This window comes from Camponotus floridanus, unplaced genomic scaffold, assembly GCF_003227725.1.
Source record: "Camponotus floridanus strain SB8 unplaced genomic scaffold, Cflo_v7.5 scaffold38, whole genome shotgun sequence".
Lineage (NCBI taxonomy): Eukaryota > Metazoa > Arthropoda > Insecta > Hymenoptera > Formicidae > Camponotus > Camponotus floridanus.
This window is the reverse complement of record NW_020229525.1, coordinates 377,508-404,673: the sequence shown is the minus strand read 5'-3', so window position 1 is coordinate 404,673 and position 27,166 is coordinate 377,508. Positions and strand designations below refer to the sequence as shown.

At 36.2% G+C, this 27,166-nt stretch overlaps 2 protein-coding genes across 10 annotated transcripts; one reads left to right on the top strand and one right to left on the bottom strand.

Moving 5' to 3' along the window:
- Window positions 1–1,420: 1,420 nt before the first annotated feature.
- LOC105253431 lies at window positions 1,421–22,357 on the bottom strand. Of its 6 annotated transcripts, none has more exons than XM_025411191.1 (11): window positions 20,018–20,168; window positions 19,640–19,798; window positions 19,079–19,500; window positions 18,023–18,500; window positions 17,260–17,600; window positions 16,943–17,151; window positions 16,554–16,839; window positions 16,351–16,487; window positions 16,050–16,199; window positions 11,284–14,085; window positions 1,421–2,634 (listed from the first exon to the last, which is right to left on the bottom strand). In XM_025411191.1, exons 1-11 carry the CDS (start codon window positions 20,138–20,140, stop codon window positions 2,480–2,482), a joined length of 5,262 nt encoding a protein of 1,753 aa, XP_025266976.1. In that variant the 5' UTR covers window positions 20,141–20,168; the 3' UTR covers window positions 1,421–2,479. The 6 variants fall into 6 exon arrangements, with proteins under 6 accessions (XP_025266976.1, XP_025266977.1, XP_011259781.1 ...); XM_025411192.1 differs by having other exon boundaries at window positions 16,943–17,148; XM_011261479.2 differs by lacking the exon at window positions 1,421–2,634 and adding an exon at window positions 22,273–22,357 and having other exon boundaries at window positions 9,523–14,085.
- Window positions 21,896–27,068, top strand: LOC105253432 (iduronate 2-sulfatase). Of its 4 annotated transcripts, none has more exons than XM_025411193.1 (10): window positions 21,896–22,203; window positions 22,329–22,492; window positions 23,554–23,861; window positions 23,936–24,113; window positions 24,981–25,111; window positions 25,193–25,364; window positions 25,505–25,654; window positions 25,750–25,887; window positions 25,966–26,537; window positions 26,629–27,068. In XM_025411193.1, exons 3-10 carry the CDS (start codon window positions 23,673–23,675, stop codon window positions 26,962–26,964), a joined length of 1,866 nt encoding a protein of 621 aa, XP_025266978.1. In that variant the 5' UTR covers window positions 21,896–22,203; window positions 22,329–22,492; window positions 23,554–23,672; the 3' UTR covers window positions 26,965–27,068. The 4 variants fall into 4 exon arrangements, with proteins under 4 accessions (XP_025266978.1, XP_011259786.1, XP_025266979.1 ...); XM_011261484.2 differs by having other exon boundaries at window positions 21,896–22,207; window positions 22,362–22,492; window positions 23,558–23,861; XM_025411194.1 differs by having other exon boundaries at window positions 21,896–22,207; window positions 22,362–22,492.
- The last annotated feature ends 98 nt before the right edge of the window (window positions 27,069–27,166 follow it).

Here is a 27,166-nt window from a genome sequence, read left to right as displayed (position 1 = left end):
ATAAAAGTGAGAGAAGTTTCATGTGATAAAAGTTGGAAAGTCAAAGATAGAGAAGATGGGAAAATTGGGATAAAGAGAGTTTCAAATTATCGAAGTTTCGTGCTCCAATACATGAATAAGAATACCTCCATTAAGCGATCGTTACATTTTACTGTACAAATCGCGAATGACAAGCGGGACTTTATATTGTCGCTCGCTTTAGTTATTCAACTAAACGGCTCGTCATTTACAAGTATAAACGATAGGAATAATACTACGGAAATTCCACACGCATTATATCTATTAGTATATAATCTAAGCTACTTCCGCTTCTTCGAGTCCCCAAATGGCACCGATCGCGTGCTCTATTGATGAATTATAATCTATCACTTAGAAAAGTGAAGAATCGCAGAGCATCCCACGGGCAAATTTTGCATTTAAAAAGTTTCGAAAAATCGGCTGCTTATGTTTCTATTCTGATTGCATCTGTATATCTACATTAAATTTCACTCGTCAACTATCTATACTTAATCTGCTTTTTATTTGATATACTTGAGTCAAGCTTTCACCGTCAGATTCAAAACGAATTTACGGCGAACAGATAAACACACAGGACTGTTCCCGTAAATATTTATTAATCGACAAAGTTGTGAGATACAAGCCAATACTTCTTACCCTGTTACGACTTGTCTAGGGAAGCAAAGATCAAAAAAAGGAGAAATTTCTAAGAGATTACACACACGAGAGAAAAAAAAACTAAAATTGACAGACCTTAGTAAATTTTTTAATGAATTATCTACAAATCTCCTTTTATCGAATAATAAGAGTACGAGAGATCAGAAGTAATCAAAATTAAACTCGCATACGTAGATTGTGATATCCCCTTATGATATATTAAATGTCACTAAAATATTCATGGGAACTATCCTTGAGATCTAAGCAATTTCTTCAATATTTACATACACCAAGTGCCAAGTTTTCGTGGTATACTCTGGGACACTACATCGTGTGTACCTTACGTTTCTTGCGAAATGTTATCGAGATCTATATGTATTCTAATCTAGTAGGTAAACCGATCTCGTTCACACATCTCATTCCGTTGCTGATACTTCGAAACGTCGAGAATATCGCACGATAGACAAATTGGTCACTTACGAACGAGTGAGGGAATAAGAGCGAAGAAATTTGATTTGTTTCGACGCGGTATATTAAAGCTGCCTCCGGACGATGCGTCTGTTATTCGTATATATTCTAATATTCATCAAAAGTGCCAAAATTGTTTCTTGTTTGTTACCTATTTAATTAATCATTTTACTTATTTTTCACCCAGTTAAAATTCACTTATTTGAAATAAACTGGAATTGAAATTGAAAAAGGAAATGTACAGTAAGTATTATTTATTTTTTATTATTATTATTTATTTATTTTAGATATCCAAAGATTATAATGAAAAAATTCCTTTTTTCTTAGCTATTGCACTAAGGCGAATTATCATTTAATAAAATGACGCTACCATTTATTATATGCAATTAAATATTGCACTGCAAATAAACCCATCGTTTGGAGGTCATCTGAAATGATCGATGAAAGAGAATATGCAAGGAAAAGTCGATGAAAATCATTAAAATATATCATACATTAGAATGATACGTCGCGAATATTGCATACCGCTAAATTACACGAGGGGGATGTACAAAATGCAATTATCACGAACGAACAAACTACCTCGGCAACGTCGTGTGTATAATGTGTGTCCACGGAGAGAGAAATACCAAAAGTATAAAAATATAGGGATTAATAATTAGAGTGTGTAACTTTACCGTAAAATAGTCTCTTAGGTATTAATATGTAGCATGATATAGAAAGATATTTAAAAACAGAATTTTATCGCAGCTTTCGCGAAGCATGTGTTTTTTTTTTTACCATAAAATGCGCGACGTGAAGTTTACGAAAGTCACTTTTATCCCTCCCTTATGGGACTTCCCGTAAAAAAGTTGCGTACGTACCAGAAGAAAACGTGGTGGCCCGCGTAAGAACGAATCAAAAGTATTGGCGAAGAGATTAACGGAGGGAACGAGAGAACGTAAAAATGGCAAAATGCAAGTGACTCTTTCGGAAAGATCGCGCGGAGAAAGAATAAAAAGAATTGCATCTGCCGCACACGCCTCGTGGAAAAATCGCGGCTGGATTTACGGCATGCACACCCTCTTTTCGATAACACTCCTGGTCGTTGACATCCTTCATTCAGAGTTCGTTCAGAGTTTCGCTGACGTTGCGTCTATCTCACTGTATGCCAGCGGAAGTTCAAAGGGGGAAAGAGAACTGTTTGGCGTACGATCGACAGATTGAAACGAGATCGCACATTGCACGATGAAGCAGCCTTCCATCTTCGAGCAAGAGCACTTCTTCCGTCAAGAATTCTTCTCTCTTCAGTCTTGCTCCTTCTTTACCTGAGACAGCGCAGCCACTTGGGTAGCATGGCCGCGCATCTCAAATAATCTCAAATGGAGCCACTGCTGTCACCGGGAAACACCATCATATTCTCGGCCCCATAAGACGGCGTCGGTGAACTCCTCGCGTCAAGGGACGCCCTGCTGGCGGAACTGAAACTGCTGGAACTCAGGTCCTCGTAACTGGCCACGGATTGACTACCACCTGAAAAAAATAGAACAAGTCAACGATGATCGAGAACGAGGCGATGATTTTCTCATGCACAAAATTCGTCTCTTAGCAGAAAGACACGTTTACGAGGATTATTATAGATTATTGGCAGATTATTGTCATTGGTCTTAAGGACAAAATCGTTAAGCTCAATTTCTCCAGAATAATGGCAAATTAATTATTTAGAATGCAATACGATGGAGTATCCTATATATACATTAAAATTTTTTATCAATGAATTAATAATATTATCTCATGTAAAGATGAAGTAACTGTGAGAAATTGTATTAAAGGAAAAAGGAAGAAATAATTAAATCAAGATTCAAAAATTGAATTTTTATTTATAGTCGAGTTTTTTCAAGTCATTTCAGCTTGTCGTTTCTACTGAACGTTAGTAAATTTCTCCTTGAGACCGATGACATAAATATATGTATCAATATAGATGCTTCAAAAGTGTTTAAATCGAAAAAGATCCATTATGATTTGTACTTTTGTATATATTCAGCGTTGAATATGAATGCTTGATTTTAACATTTCGACTATGTAATATAAAAATCAAAATATCTCACAACAAATGTGTCGAGTCTTATTAATTGATAATTATAAGACATTATAGTTATTAAAAATTTTATAAAGAATGATATAATTGTAACATTGTTATATTACAACTATTTGCCAATGTATCATTTATACATAATATTGTTATAAAATTTATATAATTTTATCTATATTTAATAGGAAAGTCGAATTGTGAAAATATTCCAAAAAGATCAAATTCAAGCATCAGTCTCAGCGCTAAATATACAATGCGATGACATATACAGAGAGAAATCCACAAGTGCATATTATTAATGTAATAATCATAACTTTTGAAGAGGACGAGAAACTTTTCAAGAAAAATAGCATGCGTATGCGGTATGGCTGTATACTTTTATTTTCGTTTTATCGTTTTTGTCTTTTTTTTTTTCCTTATGTATTATATTAGCAATTGTTCGCTCGTGGAGAAGCGTTTCTTCCGCGAACTAACATCTCGCATATTTCGCGTGCGTCAGACATTATTTTTGTTTGTTTTTTTTTTTGTACATTTGTCATTACAATTAGTAATATCGTTAGTGCATTTCACGGTTAGTACATTCCGGTGTGTTTCCGGCCACAATTGATTTTACACCGTGGAAGAAAACAGTATTCTGCGACTTGTTCGCTTCCTTTTTTCTCGTTCTCGTGAATAATATTTCTCTCTCGATAATTAATTAATTGAGATCATATTGAGCGACGTACATAGTTCAATATCGCTCAATCTAAACGAGAAGAAATGTCGTCGATTTAACATGTGTTTCAGCTATTATCTGTTTGTATATTGCAGGAGCTTTCGAGCTAAACTCGATAATTTTGAATCAACACCAAAAGTGCGTACCTGAGAGTGTTCCCTATATTTAATGCGTGGATAAATTATTCTATGTACTTTGTAAATGTTTCCAGAACATATTCGCAGAAACTTTGCTTCTCGGAAAGAAGAGTGTCACAATTTGAAAGAGTATTGTAACAAGCTCGAAAAAAAGTTTATTAAATATAAATATTATATAGAGATACTTCTCTTTATATTTTGTCGTTTCGAGGAATAAAATTATGAGCATAAAATATTATAAGCTTAACGTAATATTTTGAATTTAATTTCCAAGCACTCATCGTTTTGATTTGCGACACTCTCTCTCGCGAAATGTAACGTGTATTACACATGCGGCAGCGATTAAAATTATTTTTGCAGTTCGCATAAAAGTCAGTCATCATTCATCGGTCGTGAACATATAAAACTTGCCTAAGAATCGTACAATGATTTACAAGGAGAAAATAATACTGAGCACCGTAAGCACAATAATGTGCACTGAGAAAACATCGCGCAAAATTAAATTAATGCTTAAAGAAATTTTAAAATTAATACAAATATATTTTTACAAAATTTAATATCTATTATCAGCAAAAATATCTCTTCTTCATATTAATATTTTTCTTTTTATTAATTTGTTCATCCGAGTAATTTTTTTTCCTCAGTGCACGTTTAAGGAAATAAACAAGTTGATCGCGTAAACTTAATCAAATAAATTAAAGCTAGAATGTAACAAATATATATATATAATATATATATGTTCCACAGGCTTTGGCATTGTAACATCACACGAGCGAACGTCGTATCCATTTTTACATTCACAGCCACTTGGGCGCAGTTATCGGAAATCATTTACGAGAATGAGATAAAGGACTAACGAACGAGACTGACAAAAATTTTACACCAAGCACGCTAAACGATTCTACAAGCTAAAGCTTATCGCAGAGAAATAGAGCTCCCGCGCATGTTCTAAATCGTACGAATAAATATGAAAGTGAAGTTAAATTAATCTACATCGATTATCAACGATGTTTATTTACGTATCGGCGAAGGCAGTCATTGCACGATACATTTTTGAACATTTTTGCGATTATTGCCTTCTATGTAACGATATAGGATATACAGTAACGGCCGAATGTTCATCGATCTTAAGATTTTTTTAATAGAAAAAAAAAACATTTAACATTTAATTAAATTCGAATATTTCATATCTATATAATAATTATAATAATAATAATAATAATAATAATATAATAATAATAATAATAATAATAATATTCATTAATAAATTTACAAAATTTGTAATTTATATCTCGAATAGAATCTCTAGAGTTTAAAAAATTTAAAAAGATAATCGAAAATGATGCAAATATAATATAATAAATATATGAGAAAAATATATATAAAAATATATGTAAATAAAATAAATAAATTTATAAATAACTATTTAAATATTTATATATAAAATAATAAATAAATAATTCATATTATCTTCAAGCAAAAACAAGATAACTTGATCTTTTCTTAAGATCGATGATATACTTTTGTTAAATATAAATCTCCTTCGTTATTTGTGTATGCGCTTATATAATTCATGTATGGAGCATCATGTAGATTGTCTTATTAATTTATAAGTAATCGATAAATACTGTCATTTTGGCCGCTATTGTACATACAAATCGAAACTAACGGTATCCAAAAGATTTATTGCAAAATGCCGATTTGACGTATCACGATAAATGATATATCACTTTTCAACGGTCATTTTCCCTCTTGTTCTTTGTAAAAGAATACCTCTGCCGCACAAGTACTGATTATAATTGCTCTTAATTATTCAGGTAGATAACTAGGTAAATTGTAATTCCATTTACACACAGGAGAAAAAAGAAAATAGAACCACCTGAATTTACAAATATAGATTCGGCGCTAAAATGTTTCTGTTGGTTAATCATTAATCTCTCATACATTTAGGCCCGGTTGCACCAACGTCATTAATAGCGTTAATTCCAGCTAAAATTTTTCAGGACTTGATAATCTAGAAAATGACATCGCGAATCGCTAATCCAGGTGATGACTCTCGATGCAACGTAGCCTAAATGTTCCTCGAACAATTCTATAAATAGGTATACATGTACACATATATATATAGCATTATACAGTAGGTAATATCTACACAAACATTAGCTTTGAGAAAGAAAATAATACGACACTCTTTTTCGACAGAGGTTAAAATATTAATATCGATGATCTGAGTGTAATTGTGTATAAAGTGCGCTTTATTAGATTATTTCCAACGATTTTTCATTGCATAAAACGGACAAAACGTGAACGCAAAAAAACACGCATTTAAAATACTGCCCAGCAATAGTAGAGCGAGGGAGAGACTCTCACTCTTTTTTTTTTTTTTTATCGAATGTCGTAATTCGTTAGTAAGAATGATCAGAGACCGGATATCCTTGGAAAGCGTAATACAGTATTTGTAATCGATTATATTCGACACACTCTCCGCACTCATACATACAATACACGCATCGCACTCATCCCTCTCAACGCGTATTGCACGCAGTAATTTGTCAATAAATCATAGATTTTGTTTTCTTTATATGATACATGCCTGCATGTAACAATATAGAATAGTCGCGGCGAAGATGAAACGAGACGACTTTCGTAATTAAATAAATATATTATACGCATCAAGCTGTATGTACGTATGCATAAAATATCTAATGCCGTTTATATAGATCGAGATCACTAACAGTTGAAGGACATCACAGTTTGATGAAGAATTCTTTCACGTGAAACTTCGTAAGAGGCACAGCACGAAGAATATATCGAATGTGTGAATGAACTATATAAACTCCCTCTCTTTGACGATTTAATTCTCGGAGTTGTTCATTAATATATGTATAATACCTGATAAATTATTATTCTATCGCGATAAAAGGGTGATTAAAAATTATAATAAAAATACTTGCTGCAGGAAAAATTCGCAAAAAATAAATAATAAAAGAATAATGATAAATAAATTAAATAATAATAAAATATTCTCGTGATTTATACAGTTCATCCTATATATTCTTTTAACTCTTGCCTAAAATAGATTTTACGGTAGATCTTCGAGACAATGAAAAAAAAAAGATTTGCCTCGACGATACGTTTTTTCCCTCGAATTTTTTTACACTTTTTGTACAGCGATCGTAATCGACGCTGTTGCGAAGCTACCGAGTATTTTCTGTGCTTTCTTTTTCGATACACTCTTAAACACACAGTACCCTATTTCTTTTTTTCGTTTTATCGCTAATTACAATACAAGAAATTATTTTACCTACACACACATTGTTTTATATATCATCAGCAACACGTTGAACACGTTTTCTATAAGCTTTTCTTTTATTTTCCTTCTCATTTCCCATCTCGCGCAATCAATATTCGAAAGTGAAACAGGAAAACACAAGCTAAATTTCGACGAAAAATAAAAAAAAAAAAAATAGAAAGAATTAAGAAAGAAGAATAGAATTAGAAACAATTGTAAATATTAACTGCAAAGAAAAAGATGGAGTAAAGTAGAGGAGCAATTTATATACGACCGCGCGTGAGTATTTTACTTTATCTTTTTCCATAACAAGCAAACTTTCAAGATATGCAAATTAAAGTTATTTTTAGTCAGTTTTCTTCGGAGCATATAGAATATTTTTGTTTAAATATTTAATATAATATTTCTTCGTTAATATAGAATCTCAATTTGTCTTATAGTGAATAATAATCTCAAAATCAGAATTTTTACGTATTTAAAATTGTTTAACGTGTAAGATAATAATGATTAATTTACTTAACATTGACATATCATGAATAACGTTTACAAGTTTTAATATCATATCGCGAAAATACTTCGAGCTATTGTGATATAAAAATTCATTGTTCAAAATTATTTATACGATCGAGAAGATATGAGTTTACATCTATGATTATTATGAAAATCTCCTTCTATAATTAAATGGTATCTTTTGCGAAATTATTACGAGTCAATTTTACGCGCGGATCAATGTAACAATATTATTGTATTAAATCATTTATATAATTTCTACATTCTCGTAATTGCATAAATCAAAAAATTATGCTATATAAGTTATATAAATTAATAATAAATATATAAATTAAATTAATGTAATTATAGAAATTAACAAAGAAGAAAAAATACTATAGTTTTCAAGATCAACAAATTAAATACAAAATGCAAAAAAATTTTTAAAAAATAATAATTTAAAAAAAAAAGAAAATAAAATTTAGAAAAAGAAGATTTTTAGATGGATTAATATCATCAATGTCAAGAGTCTAAATATACAGATTATTTCCTAACATCCTAGTAAACACCGTTATATTAATATTATATAAGTACAACAAAATTGTGTGTGAATATTAAAGATAATACAGTCAAACCTGGTTAAGTGAGACCTGAATAAAAGGGAAATCTCTATTACTGAGATTATTTCTGAGATCCCAACATTTTTGCATCAAAAAACCTCTAGTAAGTAGGAATGTCCGACCTCCTTAACTGATTGTGAGACTGATATTTAGCAATTCATAGCAATAATTACTTCTATAACTGAGACAACCCCATAGAAAACCTCTGTAACTAAGATTATTATCGTTTTTACATTGCAACGTTGTATGACGTTATCGAAAATGACAGATATTTTCTAAATAAAATTTTTTTACAATGCATTATATTGTACATTTTTTCACATGTGTAATGACATAGTGCTTATTTGCATAATAAAATTTATTTGAATACTTAATTTATGCACGTATTTTTATTTGATAATTACCTCTGTAAGTGAGACATACGCGTTTTGAATCTGGATAATTGAGAAATATTGGGAAATATTGAGAATAATTGGGTAAATGAGATACCTCTTTAAGTGGAATCAAATGAGCTGTCCCTTGCGATCTTAACCAAGTTTGACTGTATTGCATAAGTTATTGGAAAATTAATTTGTTAATTGTAATTGTCTACTTATACATGTAACAATAATAAAATAAGTTATATTCAATATTGTTTAATATAAAGTTCGAGATTTAATTTGTATAACAATTAAATCTCAATTTTTGTCCTCAAATACAGTAAATGGGCAATTTTCCATTTATCTATTCAATTTCAAATAATCTATTTTAAATCCCTTATGTATGAGATCGTATCAAAAATTAAATAAAAATTTCTTATATTAGTAGCTGCCCTTTGTAAGCTTTGTTCTTGTCGGTGGACTAAATTTGTTACATTATTGCATATATTAAACAATGTTTACTAGGATACGAATTTTTTTTCATATGTTAAGAAACTATATAAATCGAAATATTCTACATATATTATCTAGAAGAAAAGCATCAGAACAATTTCTTGATTTACCGTTATATATTCTACATTTAATATCCAAATTCTTCGATTTGATTTTATTAGTTTCGATTCGAAAATTTAGAAAAAAAAAAAAACAGTTCTTTTGTCCCCGATTGAAAAAAAAATCGCGAAAACAGAATAATGCCCCGGTCATTAAATTTCTCAACTCTGGACGGTGCATGCAGTCGCAATGATAAATAATCTAATAATGTACAGCCTCTTCACAGAATAGAATTTCATATATAAGATTCATGAATATGATTTCCTCATGCGATACCGAGAGCATTACATCAAGGGACCGTCTGATGATGCGAAAAATCGCGAGTATTCCCAGATACCCAGATTTTCTACCTTTCATTCATTTCCTACTATCATTATTATGATTATTATTTCATCGATAAACCGTCAAAGAATCTCACTAGCGTAGCATACGCAAGTATAATCAATGATAGAGAGTCTTCTGAAAAAATATCTCCCTTCGAAAATAAATAGATTGCAAAGATATGCAAATATAATACGTGTATGTACAATTAAATAAGCGATATTGCTGTCTCAGATTCGATCTAAATGAACAAAATGATTTAGGGAAACCATTACTGTCGTTACTCTATCGAAAGCTCTCAATCAATCTTTCGCGGCAGTAAACGTGCATGAAAGTCAAATAAAATTTAACGATTATACTTTGTACTACAACGAAGAAACATGGCTTATCGCATATACCGAACAATGGTTGTTACTCGGCTAACTAGAAGATTAACTTCCGCAAATGAACACCTAATGGTCGATCGTTTTGTTACATTGTTATCAACGATCAAATTACTGATAGTGGGCGACGATATATATAAGGTATACGCATTTGTTTCCACGTTTGAATCCAAACTTATCACCTGTTTCCTCTTTTTTTTTTAAGGCAGTCAAATCGAAATTGCTACACGGAAGTTGCCAAATAGTCGTAATAAAGAAGCCTGTTCTAAGAGCTATCTCTCTTTCTCTCTCTCTTTCTATCTCTCTTGTTGGTTCCATATCCCATTGGAACTAATGTTGAGAGACAATATCCTGATTCTGATATCCTAACGTCAGCTAGAACACAACCTTGCCCGCCACATGGCCCGAACGCTTTTATTCGTACATGTTCTGCGAGGGATAATGATTACTGATTGAAAACGGTATCTTTGAGTATCTCTTCGAGCAGAGATAGGGTCAAATCTGTCACAAACGCGCCTCTTTATAAATGACAGTACATATATATATAACAACGCATATAATGACACGCTTTCAATTTTCCTCTTTTACAAATTTTCTAGCGATTCAAAATTGTCGCAGTCATTTGAAATTATTCCGGACTTCCCTAATTGGCAAGGATATATTCTTGAAAAATCAACCGAGCGATTTATTCCTTCAAATTAGTCATTATTGTAGCCAAACACACGCCGATGCAAGGTTGACTTTTGCGAAATCAATACACAATCACAGTTGAAACTCTGGCAATTTTCCCTCGCCACCCTATCCTTCCTCATCCCCCATACGCGCGGGAATTAATCTACTCCCGCTACTTGCATCAGGAGTATGTAGAGGGCAAGGCTGGCCCTAGGCACGTCCATGCAGCAATCCTCTACTCATCTGCGCTTTTTCCTCTTCGATCTGTTGCTCGTTTTCTTGGCGGCGGTCGAGCTCTCCGCTTCGCTTCGTTTCTCGGCGTGCTTCGGGCATACATCGGATCCGGGATCTTCGGAAGACACCTTCGGAGCCGGAATCGGATCACTCCTCTCGGAGCCGCCGCCGCTTTCCGTCACCTGTTGCCGAAGCACCGGCTGAAGCTGCAAAGAAGATTCTCTTTGCGATTGTCTCCTCTCGGCTGGCACGTTACCTCGACGTATCTTGTCGACGGATCGTACTTCCGAGGCCGGAAGAGACTGTTCTTTGTTATCCTCCCTGTCCTGGGGCGACATCTTGGCTCGTGCCATAGCGATCGTGACACCTGCGAGATCCTTGTCCGCGCGAGGTTCTTCGTCTATTACTGGTACGGGAAGATCTACGAGGAGAGTCTCTTCCATCGTCGTTGTCATCGTCGTCGTTTCGTCGACGTTATCGTTTTCGCCAAAAGGATCCTCCCTTCTTTTCTCCTCAGCGTTAAAAGCTCGTCGTCGTGTACTCTCGTGTTTGCATGCCCCGGGTTCAAGGAACGGACGATCATCTCTGTCGCAAAACTCCGAAGTCTTCTTCAATTTTCTCGCGTGCTCGCCGGCCTCCGGTTTCTCCTCCACTTCTATCAATGGCTCGAGATCTGTCTCCTTGCGGGCCTCCTGCGAATCTGAGGAAATACTTTTCTTAACGATAGAACTCCACGATATCTCCGACGAGAGAGGAGCTTGAGTTTTCTGCTCCTGAAGACCTTTGGAAAAGTCTACAAATGACTCGTCCTGCACGGCTTCTCGCAGATCTGCCATTTTCACTCTGGAGGAACGGAATGAAGGTGGAGGAGCGAAAAAGGAGGAGGAGGACGAAGAGGAGGAAGAGGAAAACGAGAGCTCTGTCGAGCTATTTTCCTGCAACTGGCCGTCCGCCTGCGACTTCTTGCTCTTGCGAGACTTTTTAACGCGCGTTCCGGTAGCGGCAGGCAGAATTTTGCACTCTGGCGTCGGATCAGCATCCGTGTCCGCCCTCTGCATCGCATCGATATCGATAATCTCGACGATATCGCTAGCAACGATCTGAGAAGCCCGCTTGCTAGATAACGAGGAATTCGACGTTGTCTTCGAAATGCGACTTTTGGCCCTTCTCGTCGGACTCGTTCCCTCCGATTTCTCTTTGAGATGGTCGGCGGGGCCGTGCTTGTCGGTTACCTCCTCCGACTTTAACCAGATCTCCTCCAGCGGATTGTATATCACGGTGATGTCCGCGGTCTCCGTTTCGTTCTTCTCAATCACCATGATATCTTTTCGTCTTTTGCTCGATCTGGACCTTGTTTCTTGCTGCTCCATCTCCTGCGAGGAGGAACTCACCGCGCCAAGTTCTAGCTCGCAAATTTCCGAAAGCTGCACATGCTCCAGATCGTCATCAGACGACAAAGCGTGCTTGCTGTGCCTTCTACGTGAGCTTCTGTCGTTACTCGTTTTTGTCGCGGACTTGGCCGTGTACATGATGTTATCTGAGCTCGCGGAATCGAGACCGCCAAACTCGGAACTGTGTATGTATTCTAGATCGTCGTCCGAGATCGTGCTCTTACTATTCTTCCGCTGCTCCACCGGGGAAGACGATTGCGTGGCCGTAGAGCCAAAGAACGCATCGTCCCTGCACTTGTCATCGCCCGCGTCGATCCTCGCACGCATCTGCGTCACCTCGGACGCGTGGATGTGCTCGATGTCGTCGTCAGATTGAGTGGCCGTAGAGGTGGCATCCTTACACTGTTCTACCATGTGATACTCGATGGAGCTAAAGTCATCCAGCGGTGGGGGATCCAACGGTGGTAATTCGTCGTCATCGTCGTCATGCAACAGTCCCGTTTTTCCCGCTTTCGAGGCGAATTTAGTGAGATTCTCTCCCTTCGTAATTATATTGACAGTCGATTTCGTTGGCTCGGGCTCTACGTTGACGGAAGATTCCGCTTTCGCGCACTTGATATTTTTATTCTCTAACGTTAGTCGATCCTCGTCGAAAGAGTCTCGCGGAGCACGACTCTTCAATCTGCCGTTTTTATGCCCCTGCGTTACCTCCCCGTGCAGTTTCTCTCTCGCAAACATCTTATAAACATCTTTCGCGCTCTCGGTTTTTTTTTTATGAACCTCGCTTTCCTCCTTCTTTGCGCTCATCGTCGGATTCGTGCTTCGCGCATCCTCGACAACGACGCTGTCCTCGTTCTCTTGAACGATATACTTCTTCGCGCGCATCGTTCGCGACGCTTCGACTGGACGCTTCTGCGCGGTAGCTTCCGAGCTCGATGTCTTTTCGTCCTCGACGACGATCGACTTTCTCGCGAGAGCTCTCTTAGTTCTCTCATTCGCACTTGACTGTATCTCGGTATTCCTTTCGCCTCGCATCGTCTTGTTCTCCATCAACGTAACGCTGTCGTCGTCGTAATTGACGACGTACTTAGCTTTGGCGAGATGTCTCTCGTGGACGTGATAATCCTCGGCACGCTTGTCGCCGACAGATCTGTCGCCCTTGCCGCACCACAACGCGCTCTCCTTCGCCTGCGTCATCGGACTGCTCGGAATCTCGCCCGGTTCAGCGCATAGACTGAGACTCGTGGGCACGTCGCGAAATGCCTCCTCCCTTTCATAATCGATCGACGTCGACGTCGTCGCCGTCGCCATCTCCGCGCACAGGGCGCGACGTTCTTGCAGCTCGCGTATATTCTCGTCGGGCACGCTGTCGATCGTCGTCGGTTCGCTGGCTGTGCGCATCTCCGCGCAGACCTCGGTGTGCTCGCAACTCAGCGCCCGGCAATCCGGCACGTCCGGGAGGCGGTCCGCCGCGCCGAGCGAGGCCGGCCCCTCCTCGGCGCACACGCTTCTAGGTGCGTGGATCTCCTCCGGAGCGGAATCGTACTCCTGAACGGAGCTAACGGAATCCTCATCCTCGTCGGCCGACACGGTAATCACGGTGCCGGTGTGAGGGTTGACGACTTTAGTTACCGGCTGACCCACCCTCTCAATTACCGTACGCCTCCCTAGTAACAGAAAAAGCCGTTGGCAGGTATCAATATCACGAGTTGTTGCTCACGCGTTTGTCTTTCTCTCTCTCTCTTTCTCTCTCTCTCTCTCTCTTTCTTAAGTTTCTCTTTTTTTTTACAGAGATAATTAGCTCGCTCGCATGCTCGCATGGGATTATGTTATTGCATCACGTTAGAAAAAAATCATGATGCAATCATCGGAATTCGAAAAAAGTGTACGTGATGCGAATGAGTAATTCCTACGATAAGAATGGATAGAACTAATCGTCTAATCTTTTTTCTCTCTATCGCATTCCGCATTTGCATACTCCACGTGCGTAGCAATAAATAAAATGAAGACAAACTTAAGAAGAGAAACACATCCGTTCGTATTGTAATCACAAAACAGTCTCTCTCTCTCTCTCTCTCTCTCTCTCTCTCTCTTTCTCTCTCTCTCTTTCTCTCTAAGATATACACAAAGCTAAAAGCTCGAGCAAAATGTGATGGATCTACATGGTTAGTACACAAGACAGTACACAACTCTTTTTGTTGAACATTTCTTTTTTCTTTTCTTTCTTTTTCTTCTTAATAAAGAGCAGATTTCAATAACGACAAAATATATTGCTGTTAGTGCTCATATATAATACAGTTACAGGGACAAAAATGAAGATACCTGCCTCTGGCCAGTTCTGTATCCACGCAAACTTACAATGCTAGTTGTTGATTTCATCCTTTGTTAAACATATGTACAGGAAATATATTATAGAGAAAAAGGAAAGATTTTTGCTCATTTTCTCCAGTTAGAATTGTTTAAGATTTCGCAATACGCGTTGTGCGACGTAATATTGTAGTAAAACGTCAGTATAATTATCCCTCTCGAGAATCTTATTTATTTGTTTCTCGAAATTTTTTTATAAAGAGCTTAATAAGTTAAAACTACGTTTAATTATATGTCGTTCGAATATCACGTAAATTTCACGCAAATAATCCCGCAAACTTTGCGAGCTCGAGTGCATTCGACAATGCACATAAAATATATAAAAACTACTGCACATTATATACATATGTATGTAAAGGATGTCTTATATAAAATGTTATAAATATTACACATATTTTATTCGAAATTTGATGTCTATAACAAAATACTTTTGACAAAATTTATAAGGTTTCAGAGGAAAAAGATGAATATTTAAAATTTTAAAAACTAAATTCTTTATTAATTTTTCAAAATCATGTGAAGAGCAACTTTTTGACGTTCTTTTAAATGAAATCACCCTAATTTCTTTATATAATTTGATTGTTCGCAATATTTGATGTAAAAAATTATAAAGATAGGAAATAACAATAAGAAAATTAGTATAGTTCATTTAAAAAAAAACTATAAGTGAATCTTCACATGGTCTTGAAAGATAGCCTTAATTAAAATTCAATATTATCAACATTTTTCTGTTTCAAAACTCTATAAATTTTGTGAAAAGCATAATATCAAGTTTCGGAGAAAATATCTCGTTACATTTTATGTGAAACATCCTAAAATTTTAAAAAATTATATTTACAATGTTGAAAATTATATACTTGTTTAATGGAATATAATGAAAATATATTTTATAATTATTAAATGTAAGAACAAATATATGAGTATACATATAGTGTGGTAATGTAGAATGCAGGCAAACTATAGATAAAAAACAATAAAGATAAAAATAACAAAATATCTTGTTTCACAACTATCATGACTATGCTAAAAGTAAGAAGTGATCCTTTGTTACCAGAAAAGAAAAAAAGTTGCAGCAAATTAAAACTACATATACAAATACATGAAGTATATATATTAAACAAATACAAATTGCACAGTATATATATATATTTAGTCGCTTCGAGAAATACATCGATGGTACTGCGACTAACGAGATTGACCTGCATTCATTCGTAAACTTTGTGCTTTTCATTAAAACTTAAATCTATATTATTAACGCACTTACCTGGGGCACGATGCGATGCGATGGATATCTCGAGCATAGCTTCGGCAAGATCCTCTCTCAGCTGACTCTCGCAGCTACCAACAGCTACGTTTTCGCTGTCTAGAGGATCACCATAAGCCTCCATGAATCTCGGCGATTGCTCATAACTGCCTGTGTACAAAATGGAATAGATTGTGTTATAAATAATCGCTTCATTTTGTTTCTTTGTTTCAATAAAAGACTGTTCTCTTATCATAAAACTGAAATACGCTATGCGATTTTCCCAATATTCGGTTGTGATCGACGATTACGGTACACTCACTTCCTGATCCATCGATGACGACTGGCATCAATGGCCTGGACGCTGCATGGGGCATGTTAACGGGCTTCGATCTCGCTGGACGCGATCCGGTGATTCCAATTTCGACTGCTTCCGCTTCGACCAAATTGACAGCAACACTAGTAAGAATTAATTTTCATTAAATTGAAACAAATCGCGATTAATGGATGATAATTGAAACCAACCCGCTAGGTGCATTATAAGTTTTAAAAACAAACTGTGGTCCCATCCACAGTCGTCTGTGCGGTCCAGCGTGAGTGACGATTTCTACTTGACTCAACCAACGATCCTCAGCTGTGTCAAGTTCCTGGTTGTTCTTTGGTGCGAACGTGACACTGAGTAACGGGTTGGACAGAGGTAATGGTGGGACAAATTCGGAAGAATTGGGCACCCTGCAAAGCGGCCACTGGCCCTTCGCTTCGACATCCAATTCAATCATAGTATCATCGCAGACTTTTTCCTTTGGCACTCCTGAAATAAGAAAAAAGCGTTAGATAATGAGAAAGAAAAAGGAACAAATCATGATTTTTTTTTCAAAAAATGTATGCAATAAAGTATATTTTCTGTAACGCACCAGCAACTGGCTTAGGTTCTAAGTCATACTGTATCATATTTCCATGACATGCCATGATGAACAAGGAATCGACTGCTCTCTTGACAACCTTGCTGCTGGACTCTCTCTGCGCATATATCCAAGCTCTCGGTGGTGCAAAACATGCGCAAATTTTTAATGGTAGAGTTCCGCTATCGTCAGAATGTAACCGTTGTCTTTGTTGTGGTCTACTAATGTAAAAGATACGATATTGTTTTAATTACATTTTTATTTTATAGCTTATTGCTCTCAGTAAAATTAATAATCAGTAATATTAATTTTCTAAGAAAAATTAATACCTCGGCTGCGAAGAATTGTTGACTTGATTTAAAGAAGACGGCTGTCGAATTTGCGACAGAGGATGCAGTATCGTTGGATGAGGATATGGTGGAAGTCTCGGATTCGAGTATGGATATACGGACAAAGGTAGTTCCGCGTGAGACACAGGGGAATGGGATCGAGTACCGTCGTCCGTTAAGCCCGCACTCTTATGGAATCTTGATAGCCTGTTGACGACGTGAGGCGTAGAATGTGTCCTAACACCAACAGGACCTCCATATGGCGCGACAGGAAAAACATGTGTGGTACCTCTCACAGTTGAGACTGCAGCCCAGCGTGCGTCGCTCGAAAATATCATATCCTGGCACAACAAACGTGTAAATAGTAAATTCTTTTGTAAATAAATTTAAAGAAGCATTGCTTGAAGAGCTTTGTTTTCAAATAGTAGAAACATCACTCTTGATAAAATATAGAAAGAAAAAAATAATATTAAAAAGCTTTATTACAATATTTAAATTTTTCAAATGAAAATAAAGTAATAATTTGTTTTTATTTGAAAAAAATGAAACTAAAGTTGCTACATATAATAAAATTAAGGAAAATTATAGAATGATTTGAAATGAAGAAATTTTGATAAAACGTAATTGACCTTTTTCACTTTCGTTTACATAAATTATAATATGCTGCTATTGAATTATACATATTAATAATATGTATAATTAATAATGTAAATAATCTTGAGCAAGATATCTAATTATTAACGCCAAAATAGCAGAAACATACTTGTACTTTTGCAGTGGTATCACCACGATGTAAAATATATAAATGATGCACTGCTGCTAATGTCGGCCCACCGGGATGCGGTTGAATCTTAAATATATGAAAGTCGTGTCCCCTTTTGTCGGCTGTCATTAATAACGCGCCGGTCAAATCGAAGGTCATGGCAACGATCGCGTCGCTATGAGCAGTAAAATGAGCGATTACAGCTTCCGCGTTCGTGTCATCCAACTCCTTCTCGTCTCTCGCGATTTGAAGGTCCAATATTGTAATTACGCCCGGTTGCGTCACGTCGTTGCTCGCATTATTCACAGTCATTGGTGATACAGAATTTCCGGTGAGACTTGAAGCAACGGTTTCCCCTAATCCACGAAGACCTTTACCCAGAGACTTCGCTGCATACAAAACCGTCGCTGTGTAACTCTGCACACCCTCTCCTTCACAACCGCCACTGCTTCTTCTTGCGGGTATTAATCTTTTTTCGCTGCAAACATCAAAGGTGATTATTTAATAGAGTGTCTATTCAAATCTTGTATAAAGATTCATTGATCTCTCAAGCATTCTTACTCAAAATTCTAAATAAACAGAATATTTTAAAGAGTTTTTTACACATATGAAAAAAACAAAACCTCTTAAATTTCAACCTCTTTTGCTTTTTAGCGCTTTGTAAATGTACTGAAAAAAAAACTGAATAATTTTCGTAGATAAATATTTTTCACTTGCATACAATTTTTATTTTTTTTTATCACTAGAAATTACAATAAAGAATATGTAATATGCATATTCAATATTTTGAATATAAACAAAAACAGGTATTTACAATATTTATTAAACACATAATTTGCTTAGTTTGCTGATTGTTTACAATACTATAGCAAAATTATATAATACTAGAGCAAAATTATCAGAGAGAATTCTTAAAAAAATTTGCTGAATCTCAATAAAATTCTTTGTGTCTCCTAATTTTTTCAAGTATAAGAGAAATCTCTAAAAATTTCAGATTTTCAATCTTTTTCCAGGGAATGTATTGCAAAATTAAAGCGCAGAATAAAATTTCCGTACCTGTAAGCGAGCCACCGGGTTCCTAAAGCGACAGGATTTGGATTTGGGCCAGGGCTGGCGTAGCAGGTAGTAATTGTTATATTATTTTGCAATGTTCTGGCATCGAAGACCGCAATTTTTTCTAATAACGTTACGACCACAGACCGCTTGTTTGCCAGCACGTCGCAAACAGGATTCTTAAATCCTACGCTGTGCACCGGTTCACCGGTCTTCAAGGAGATGAAGTTGACATCGCAAAATTTTGGTCCCGGAAGAGTCGAATCCGGCTCGGAGCAGACCGCTACCATCGGCCGTTTCGCTTCGAATTCATCGACGTGTTCGTCATCAGTCTTTGGATTTGGTAGAATTCGAAGAGTACGAATCACGCCTTGTCGCCATGATAGAACTTCCGTTGCCTCTCCCGTCGCTGCTATCAGCCACACCTGATATTTACATACAATTCAATGATTATTGCAAACATTACATTGTACTAAATATATAAAACTATAATAAAAAATAACATTGAACATATTAAGTTTAATAAGTTGCAAATTAAATTTTGAATTGATATAAATCGCTCACCTGAACACCAATTGTATATCCTAGCACCAATAAAAGAGGTGGTGTACTGGAACCTTCATTGTAATCGGGATATAAAGCGGGGTCATTTATATCCGCGTATTCAAATCGTGCCCATGATATGGTTTCCTTATTATCAGAGTTGGATGCTCCGGCGTATCCCTATGAAAAAGTAGAGAAAAATAATATGCAAGATATAGATTCGACAATATCTCTTCAAGGTCAGGCTGCAGTAATATTATTTTGGATTTAAGCTAGACTTAAATATATGTCTACTTGTATCTTTATTTTTAAATAAATAAAGACAGACATATAATTAAATTGCACTTAAAGTCAAAACAAAATTAGTGCAATCTAAGTGTTATATAATGAACATTATACCTGTGGTACTATATCATTGATAATTCCAGCAACGCTATCAATAATTGATCGATCTATTATGGGTTGAGGTGAAACAACTTGAGCTCCTTTATACGCACCTCGCCTTGGTGATTCCGCAGACATTTTTTAATTCCAAATTAATTTTACCTATCTGTAAAATACAATCTTGTTATTATTACATAAAAAAATATATTAGTTTCTAATATATTTTAAATAAATTTAAAAAAAGATATATTTGCTAAATTAAAAATAATATATCTTTTTAATTTAAAGAAATTGTAAATACAAAAAATAAAAAATATATATATATATATATTACATTTTTTTAGGATGTCATAAGAGAACTTAATTAATAAATACTTTATATTTCATTTTACTTTAAGAGTTTACTTGCAATAAATTATGCTAGAGAATTGTTCATAAAAAAAAAACGATTGTATTATAACGTTTAATTAAATCTCGCGTTTTATATATCCATTAATTCCAAGGGGCGCGCAACAACAACAATACAAATAACTGCCAGTAACATAATTCGAAAGAAGCTTGTCATCGAGCAATCGCAGGACGTTTACAACAATATCGAAAAACGAGGCACGAAAACGAGAGCGGAGAGACAAAGGAGAGACACACTTGCGTGCCTCTGCTAACGCTGCGTGTAAACGACGGATAGCGATCGGATACTGGACGTAAGGGAGGGGAAAAAGAAAAACAGGGAACGAAAACAAAAAAGAGAAAGGTAGAAAGAGGCACCGGGAGGAAGGGAGAATATTTTCCTTTTTCGGCGCGGATGGACAAACAAAGAGACGAGCGCCGAATCGTGACGTTTCGCGTAATCCTCGCGCGGAGACGAGGACAAAGAACCCTCGTTCAAGGTATGTTACACCACCACCACCACCACCACCACCATCACCGCCACCACCATCGTCACTATCGGAGTATCGGAGCCATCCGAGTTCGAGACATTATTATCGCTCGTCGCGACTCGGCATTCGTTATCGTCGTACAATCACCAGCACAGTCGTCGTCGTCGTCGTCAGCGACGACGAAACTCCACGGAGCGTCGTCGTCGTCACGAGGTGCATTATTCAACGCGCTCGAAAAGTGGGAAAGTGCATCGGCTGGTCGGTGGGAATGGACGTAGCGCGCGAATGACAGGAGGAGGAGGAGGAGGGGGCGAGGCGAGGAGCGGAGGGGAGAGGCGGTCTATTTTGCCAGCCGTCGTCGCGGGGAGGGGGAGAGAGGGACGGAGGGATGCGTGTTGTTGCACAACGCGAGCACACAGCTGTGCGCGGAATGCGCGCTCAGGGACAATCGACGAGAAAGTCACGAACGAGGAGGAAGAGAGGAAGCGCTGGGGACGTGACGAATATCGCTCTTTATAAACCAGCGGGTAGATCAGAGGTCGGGGAGGAAAAGAAAGGGACGACATTAGCGTTATTATCCCCCTCGATCCGACCCACCGACGAAGCGTTTACGCAATCGCGAGATTAAAAGAAGCGAGAGATTCGATTTCGCGCGTATCGGAAGGAAGGAAGAGGAGACAAATTTATCGTTGGAGGGATAAAGGGAGTATCTCGCCTGTCGTTATTATCGGCGCGTGCTCGGGCCGTGCTAGGACCCCCTAGGATCGCTCGGTAATCGATCGTCGAGAACTTACTTCACCGCGAGACTTCGACGTGTTTTCTCATCGTGCGTGAAGAGAGAGAGACAGAGAGAGAAAGAGAGAGGGGAGGAGGGGTGGGAGAGAGAAAGACAGAGAGAGAGAGAAAGAATCCGTCACTGCACTCCGCGCGCACTGCCGTCGTCCGTCTACTGCGTCATTCCGAGAGCGACTGACAACCCAGCGGACGACAGCGGCTGATGATGTCACTCCGCGCGCGCGAGAGAGAGAATCGTCGATCTCCTCGGCCGATTCTTCTCTTCTCTTCTCTTCCTCGGAGGGCGAAAAAACGAAGCGAGCCTCGCGCTACCAGTAGCCACTTGTCTCGCCAGCTATCGGAGACACGCACAGACTATTAATACGGACGACACACACGCGCGTACGCACGTACGCACGCACGCACGCACTATCTATCCGTCGACGGAGACGCGCTCTGCCCGCCCTTTCCCACGAAGAGAACCACGGAGGTTTCTCGGAGCGGGCGAAATTTGCGCCACTGCTTACGTTAGTGTACGTATGTATACATGTAGGTATGTATAATATACGTATATATATGCACATGTATATATATGTAATATGTTATGTATATATGTACCATGCACCGACGTCGCGCCGCGCCACTGGACTACCTACTGCTTCGTGCGTCGGAAGAACGAAAACAATAATCAGCTGATTCGGTGGCAGGGGAAGTCGGGCGCGGAGAGGAGCGGAGAGACGGCATCGGCCGCAATCGGGACGAGACACGAGCGCCGTTCGTCGGCGATCGTTCAGCGAGGACTGGGGAAAGCGGGGGAAGGGCGACGAGGATATGACTGGTATAATTCAGATTTTTTTTCGCGACGATTCCTCTTCTTTTTTTTTTTTTTTTCTTCATGAATGTATGCATGTTTATCATACGTTTATACCGATTTTTTATCTTTCGTCCTCAATGACAAAAGCATTTTCTAGCGATAGAGCAGAGTGTAATCATCTTGTCTTTGTTGTTTACATTCGGCAATCAACAAGGATGAAGCGTGTTCCACTGTGTTCTCTGTGTCACTAGCTGGAAAACGTTATTATCGTAGAATTTGATCATTTGATCGATTGTCATGAATTTACTTTACCGCGAAACTTTACGTATTTTCGTATGTGAAGAGAGAGTTTATTATTCAACAAAATTTATATCTTCTAAAAATATATAATTATGCTTATATTTTATATACAGAGCATTCTTAAAGTAATTGTTTCCTTTGATTAAATTAGAGATATTTAAAAAAAATACGTATAAATACGTCCATTACTATTCATTCATTTATAATTTATATCATCGCATATAAAAATTCAATTGTTTTGTGTCGTGGAGAGTCTCAACTATGGACAACACGTTCTGATTTAACACCATTAGATTTTTTTGCTAGGGTTTCATTAAATCTAAAGTATATTATAGAATTAGAGATACAGCTGATCTTTGAAACCGTATATTGAAGCGGTTAAAAAAAACAATGTTTGAACTGTGTTCCACGAAACAGTTAATCGCTTTGAGATCTAAATAAATATTGATATTTACAGTCGTAGAAACTAATAATTAAATTACATAGATCCACCAAATATATATTTTGTTAAAAAAATTATTTATTTATTTATTTATGTTTAAAAAAATATTTTATTTATAATTGCTTATTTCACAAAATAGATAATCTTTTTAGGAACACTTTATATGTATACAGAATACAGTACCACTTTTTTACGCTATCATTTATTTATTTCATTTTCTTCCTCTTTTTTTTTTTCTTTGTCTTTTTCATTACCTTTTTACTTGGCTCCATTATAATTTTTTGATCCAGATATAGATGTTTAATGATGAAATAATATTGTTTTTCTTTCGGTTTTTTTGAAGCTAGTTTGGACAACTCTGGAAATTTCGAGTAAAGCGGATTTTTCAAAATGTGAAAAATCCCAAAAACAGAATTACGATGCTAATGCATTTTCTACCTGAGTTATATTATAAATCGCAAGATGTTGATCTACTTTAATCTGATCGTAATAACGCTGATAGATATTGCCGCGACACGTCCCAATTTCTTACTGATCATTATCGACGATCTAAGGACCTCATTGGGATGTTACGGTGATACCAATGCATACACACCGAATATAGATGCCTTGGCTGAGGATAGTATTGTTTTTACCGAGGCATTTGCACAGGTATCTCTCAAAAATAATCGATTTTTGATCAATTCATCATTTGATTCGGTAAAGGATTGGATTTTTCGTTGCAGCAAGCCTTGTGTGCGCCCAGCAGAAATTCTTTTCTGACTAGTAGAAGACCGGATACTCTTCGACTTTACGACTTTTACAGTTATTGGCGCGATAAAGTCGGTAATTACACCACGTTACCGGAGCATTTGAAAAACAATGGATACACTACAATGTCCATAGGAAAAGTATTTCATCCAGGTAAAAAAATTAGATGCAATCATATCTATTCTCTAAAAAATGGAAAATTATATTTTGTTAGGACTCGGGGAATCTATTCTCTAAAAAAATGGGGAATTATATTTTGTTAGGACTCAGGGAATTTAAAAAATATTCTTTTTGTGATAATTTTGCTTTTACATTGCAAGTAAATTACCCGCTGATAAGCGAAGCGAATTATATATTCAAACCGATAAATCAAGTGAATTATGTATTTAAAATAATCATAAATATACATCTACCTCTGTTTGTATATTTAATGTTTTAACAAAATATTGAATATGCGTAGTATATATTCTTTATTATAATTTTCAATAAAAAAAATTATTATATAATATAAAAAAATGAAAATATATAAGTGAAAAATGCTTTTTCTACTATTCAATTTTTTATAATATATTTGCAAATTTGGCACTTGAGACTTAAACTATGTATTTCCCTCATAAATGAAAAGCGTTGGAAACGGCATATGATGAAAAAACTTATTTTAGAATTTGCACTAAAAAATCTTTAAGATATTTTTTTATCTGAAATTTTGATTTTAAACAATTACCGCAAAATCAGCGAATTTTTTTTACAAGATTTAAATAGATACTCTGCGCAATTCTATATATTTTTTTTCTTTCATATATATTCCATATTTTTGATTCCACAAATTTGTCTAACATTGAAAATTACATACATATCTTGAATTTAAAATTGTAATATAAATATAAATATAACTGTAATGTAAATCATTCAATTTATATTAATATTAAAATTATACTATTTGAATGCAAATTATGAAAATGCTTAAAATAATATGAAGAAAAACAAAATAAAGTTTACAAGTACATATATTTATTATAGGTATAAGTTCTAATGGATCCGACGACAGCCCTTATTCGTGGACCGAGAGGCCTTTTCATCCATATACAGATCGGTATAAAAATACTCCCGTTTGTAAAACAAGCCCACGATCGGAACCAGCGACGAATATTGTAATATGCGATAAAAATAATATTTGTTCTATTTATATGTTACAAATTATATACACAAATCTTTTATGGATGTTTATGCAGGTATGCCCGGTACGTGTATCAACCATGCCAAATAAAACATTGCCTGATATCGAGACGTTGCGAGAAGCGAGAAAATTCATACACGAGCATAGAGAAGATAACGATCCTTTCTTTCTAGCTGTCGGCTTTCAAAAGCCTCACATACCGTTGAAATATCCTGAACGTTATCTAAGTACATTTTATATCGATAATAAAAATACAAATTAATGTTTCAAAGATCACTTTCTTTATTAATCATAATAAAGAAAGTTATATATATAATCATAATAATTAATCCTAATAACCAGATGTGAAAAAAATATAATTACACAGAATATCACCCTATACGGAAGTTCAAAATGCCCGAGCCGTATATATGGCCAGATAATGTAAATAACGTCGCTTATAATCCCTGGACCGATCTACGGTGGAGGAGGGACGTGGCGAAATTAAAGTTGAAATTTCCATGGGAAAAAATACCAAGTATATCCGATCGATATATTTATTTCATATTTATAAACGTATATATGCGCGCATCTACATTTTTTCTTAATCATTTCCCAATTATTCGTTTTCAGAGAAGTATGGGAAACTAATTATCCAATCGTACTATGCAGCCGTATCTTATGTCGACAATATGATTGGCAAACTTATACACCAGCTATATGTCTCGAGGATTCGAGAGAATACTATCGTAATATTAACATCCGATCATGGTACGCTTTTTTTCCTTAATCAATGAAGTTGAAATATGCATGCAATTATATTATATTAATTTAACATTAAACGCACAGGTTGGGCACTTGGAGAGCACGCTATTTGGTCTAAATATAGTAACTTTGACGTTGCTGTACACGTACCTCTGATAATATCGATTCCGACAGTCACGTTTGATACTGATGATAATTACGATATAATTAGATCTATGCATACGAGATATAATATAACGCAGATTACAAATTATGATGAAATGAGAGGTAAGACGGATTCAGAGTACATGATATTTGACGAAAGAGAGCTCGACATTTGGAGAAGTACAAAATATAATACAAGCGAGTATAAAAAAATTACCTCGGAGACATACGTTCGACAAAGATATAAGAAATCTGTGGAGAACAATGCGTTACATATTTCTAGAAAGTTGAGGAGAAACTATTGTCGAGTTACGAACGCTATCGTCGAACTCGTCGATATATTTCCGACAATCGCGGATTTGGCGGGTGTCCCCGTGCCAATATGTCAAAACGACGAAGAAAGTCATCGAATGCGCTCGAAAAATATTTCTTTTTCACGGAAGGTAACGTCCAATCCTTGCAGCGAGGGTATTACGCTTCTACCACTCGTAGAAAATACGTTAAGATGTCAGGTAAGGCATTTATTCCACGTAATTATTTTTTCTTTTTTTTTTTTGTACAAAACAAAGATTTATCCTTCTTGTACATTTGCAAACATTTTAGAACGTATCTTGGAAAAGAGCGGCCTTCAGTCAATATCCGAGACCGGAAATACAGCCTACGCTTCATCCCAATAGCGACAAGCCTCGTTTGAAAGAGATAACTATAATGGGTTATACTTTGAAGACCAACGATTATCGTTACACAGCGTGGTTACCATTTACGCACGAGACATGCAAACCAGATTGGGACATCATTATCGCAGAGGAATTATACGATCACAAAACTGATCGGGCGGAAGATTTTAATATAGCAGCTTCACTGAAAATGTTAAACACGAAGAAATATCTTAGATCGTTGTTAAAAAATGGGTGGAGAAACGCTCTTCCAAGATACTGAAGATTTTAGGATATATCAAAGCAATGTTTAATACTTCTCTATGTGTTATATCTATATCTTAAATATTTACGAGATTTATATTTGTCTATTGTATGTTTGTATATATGTATGACATTTAATAAATTATTGATTACTAACATAATTAAAGAAACAAATATAATTATGAATATTGTATTCTCATTCTATTTGCCGTAAGAAAAGG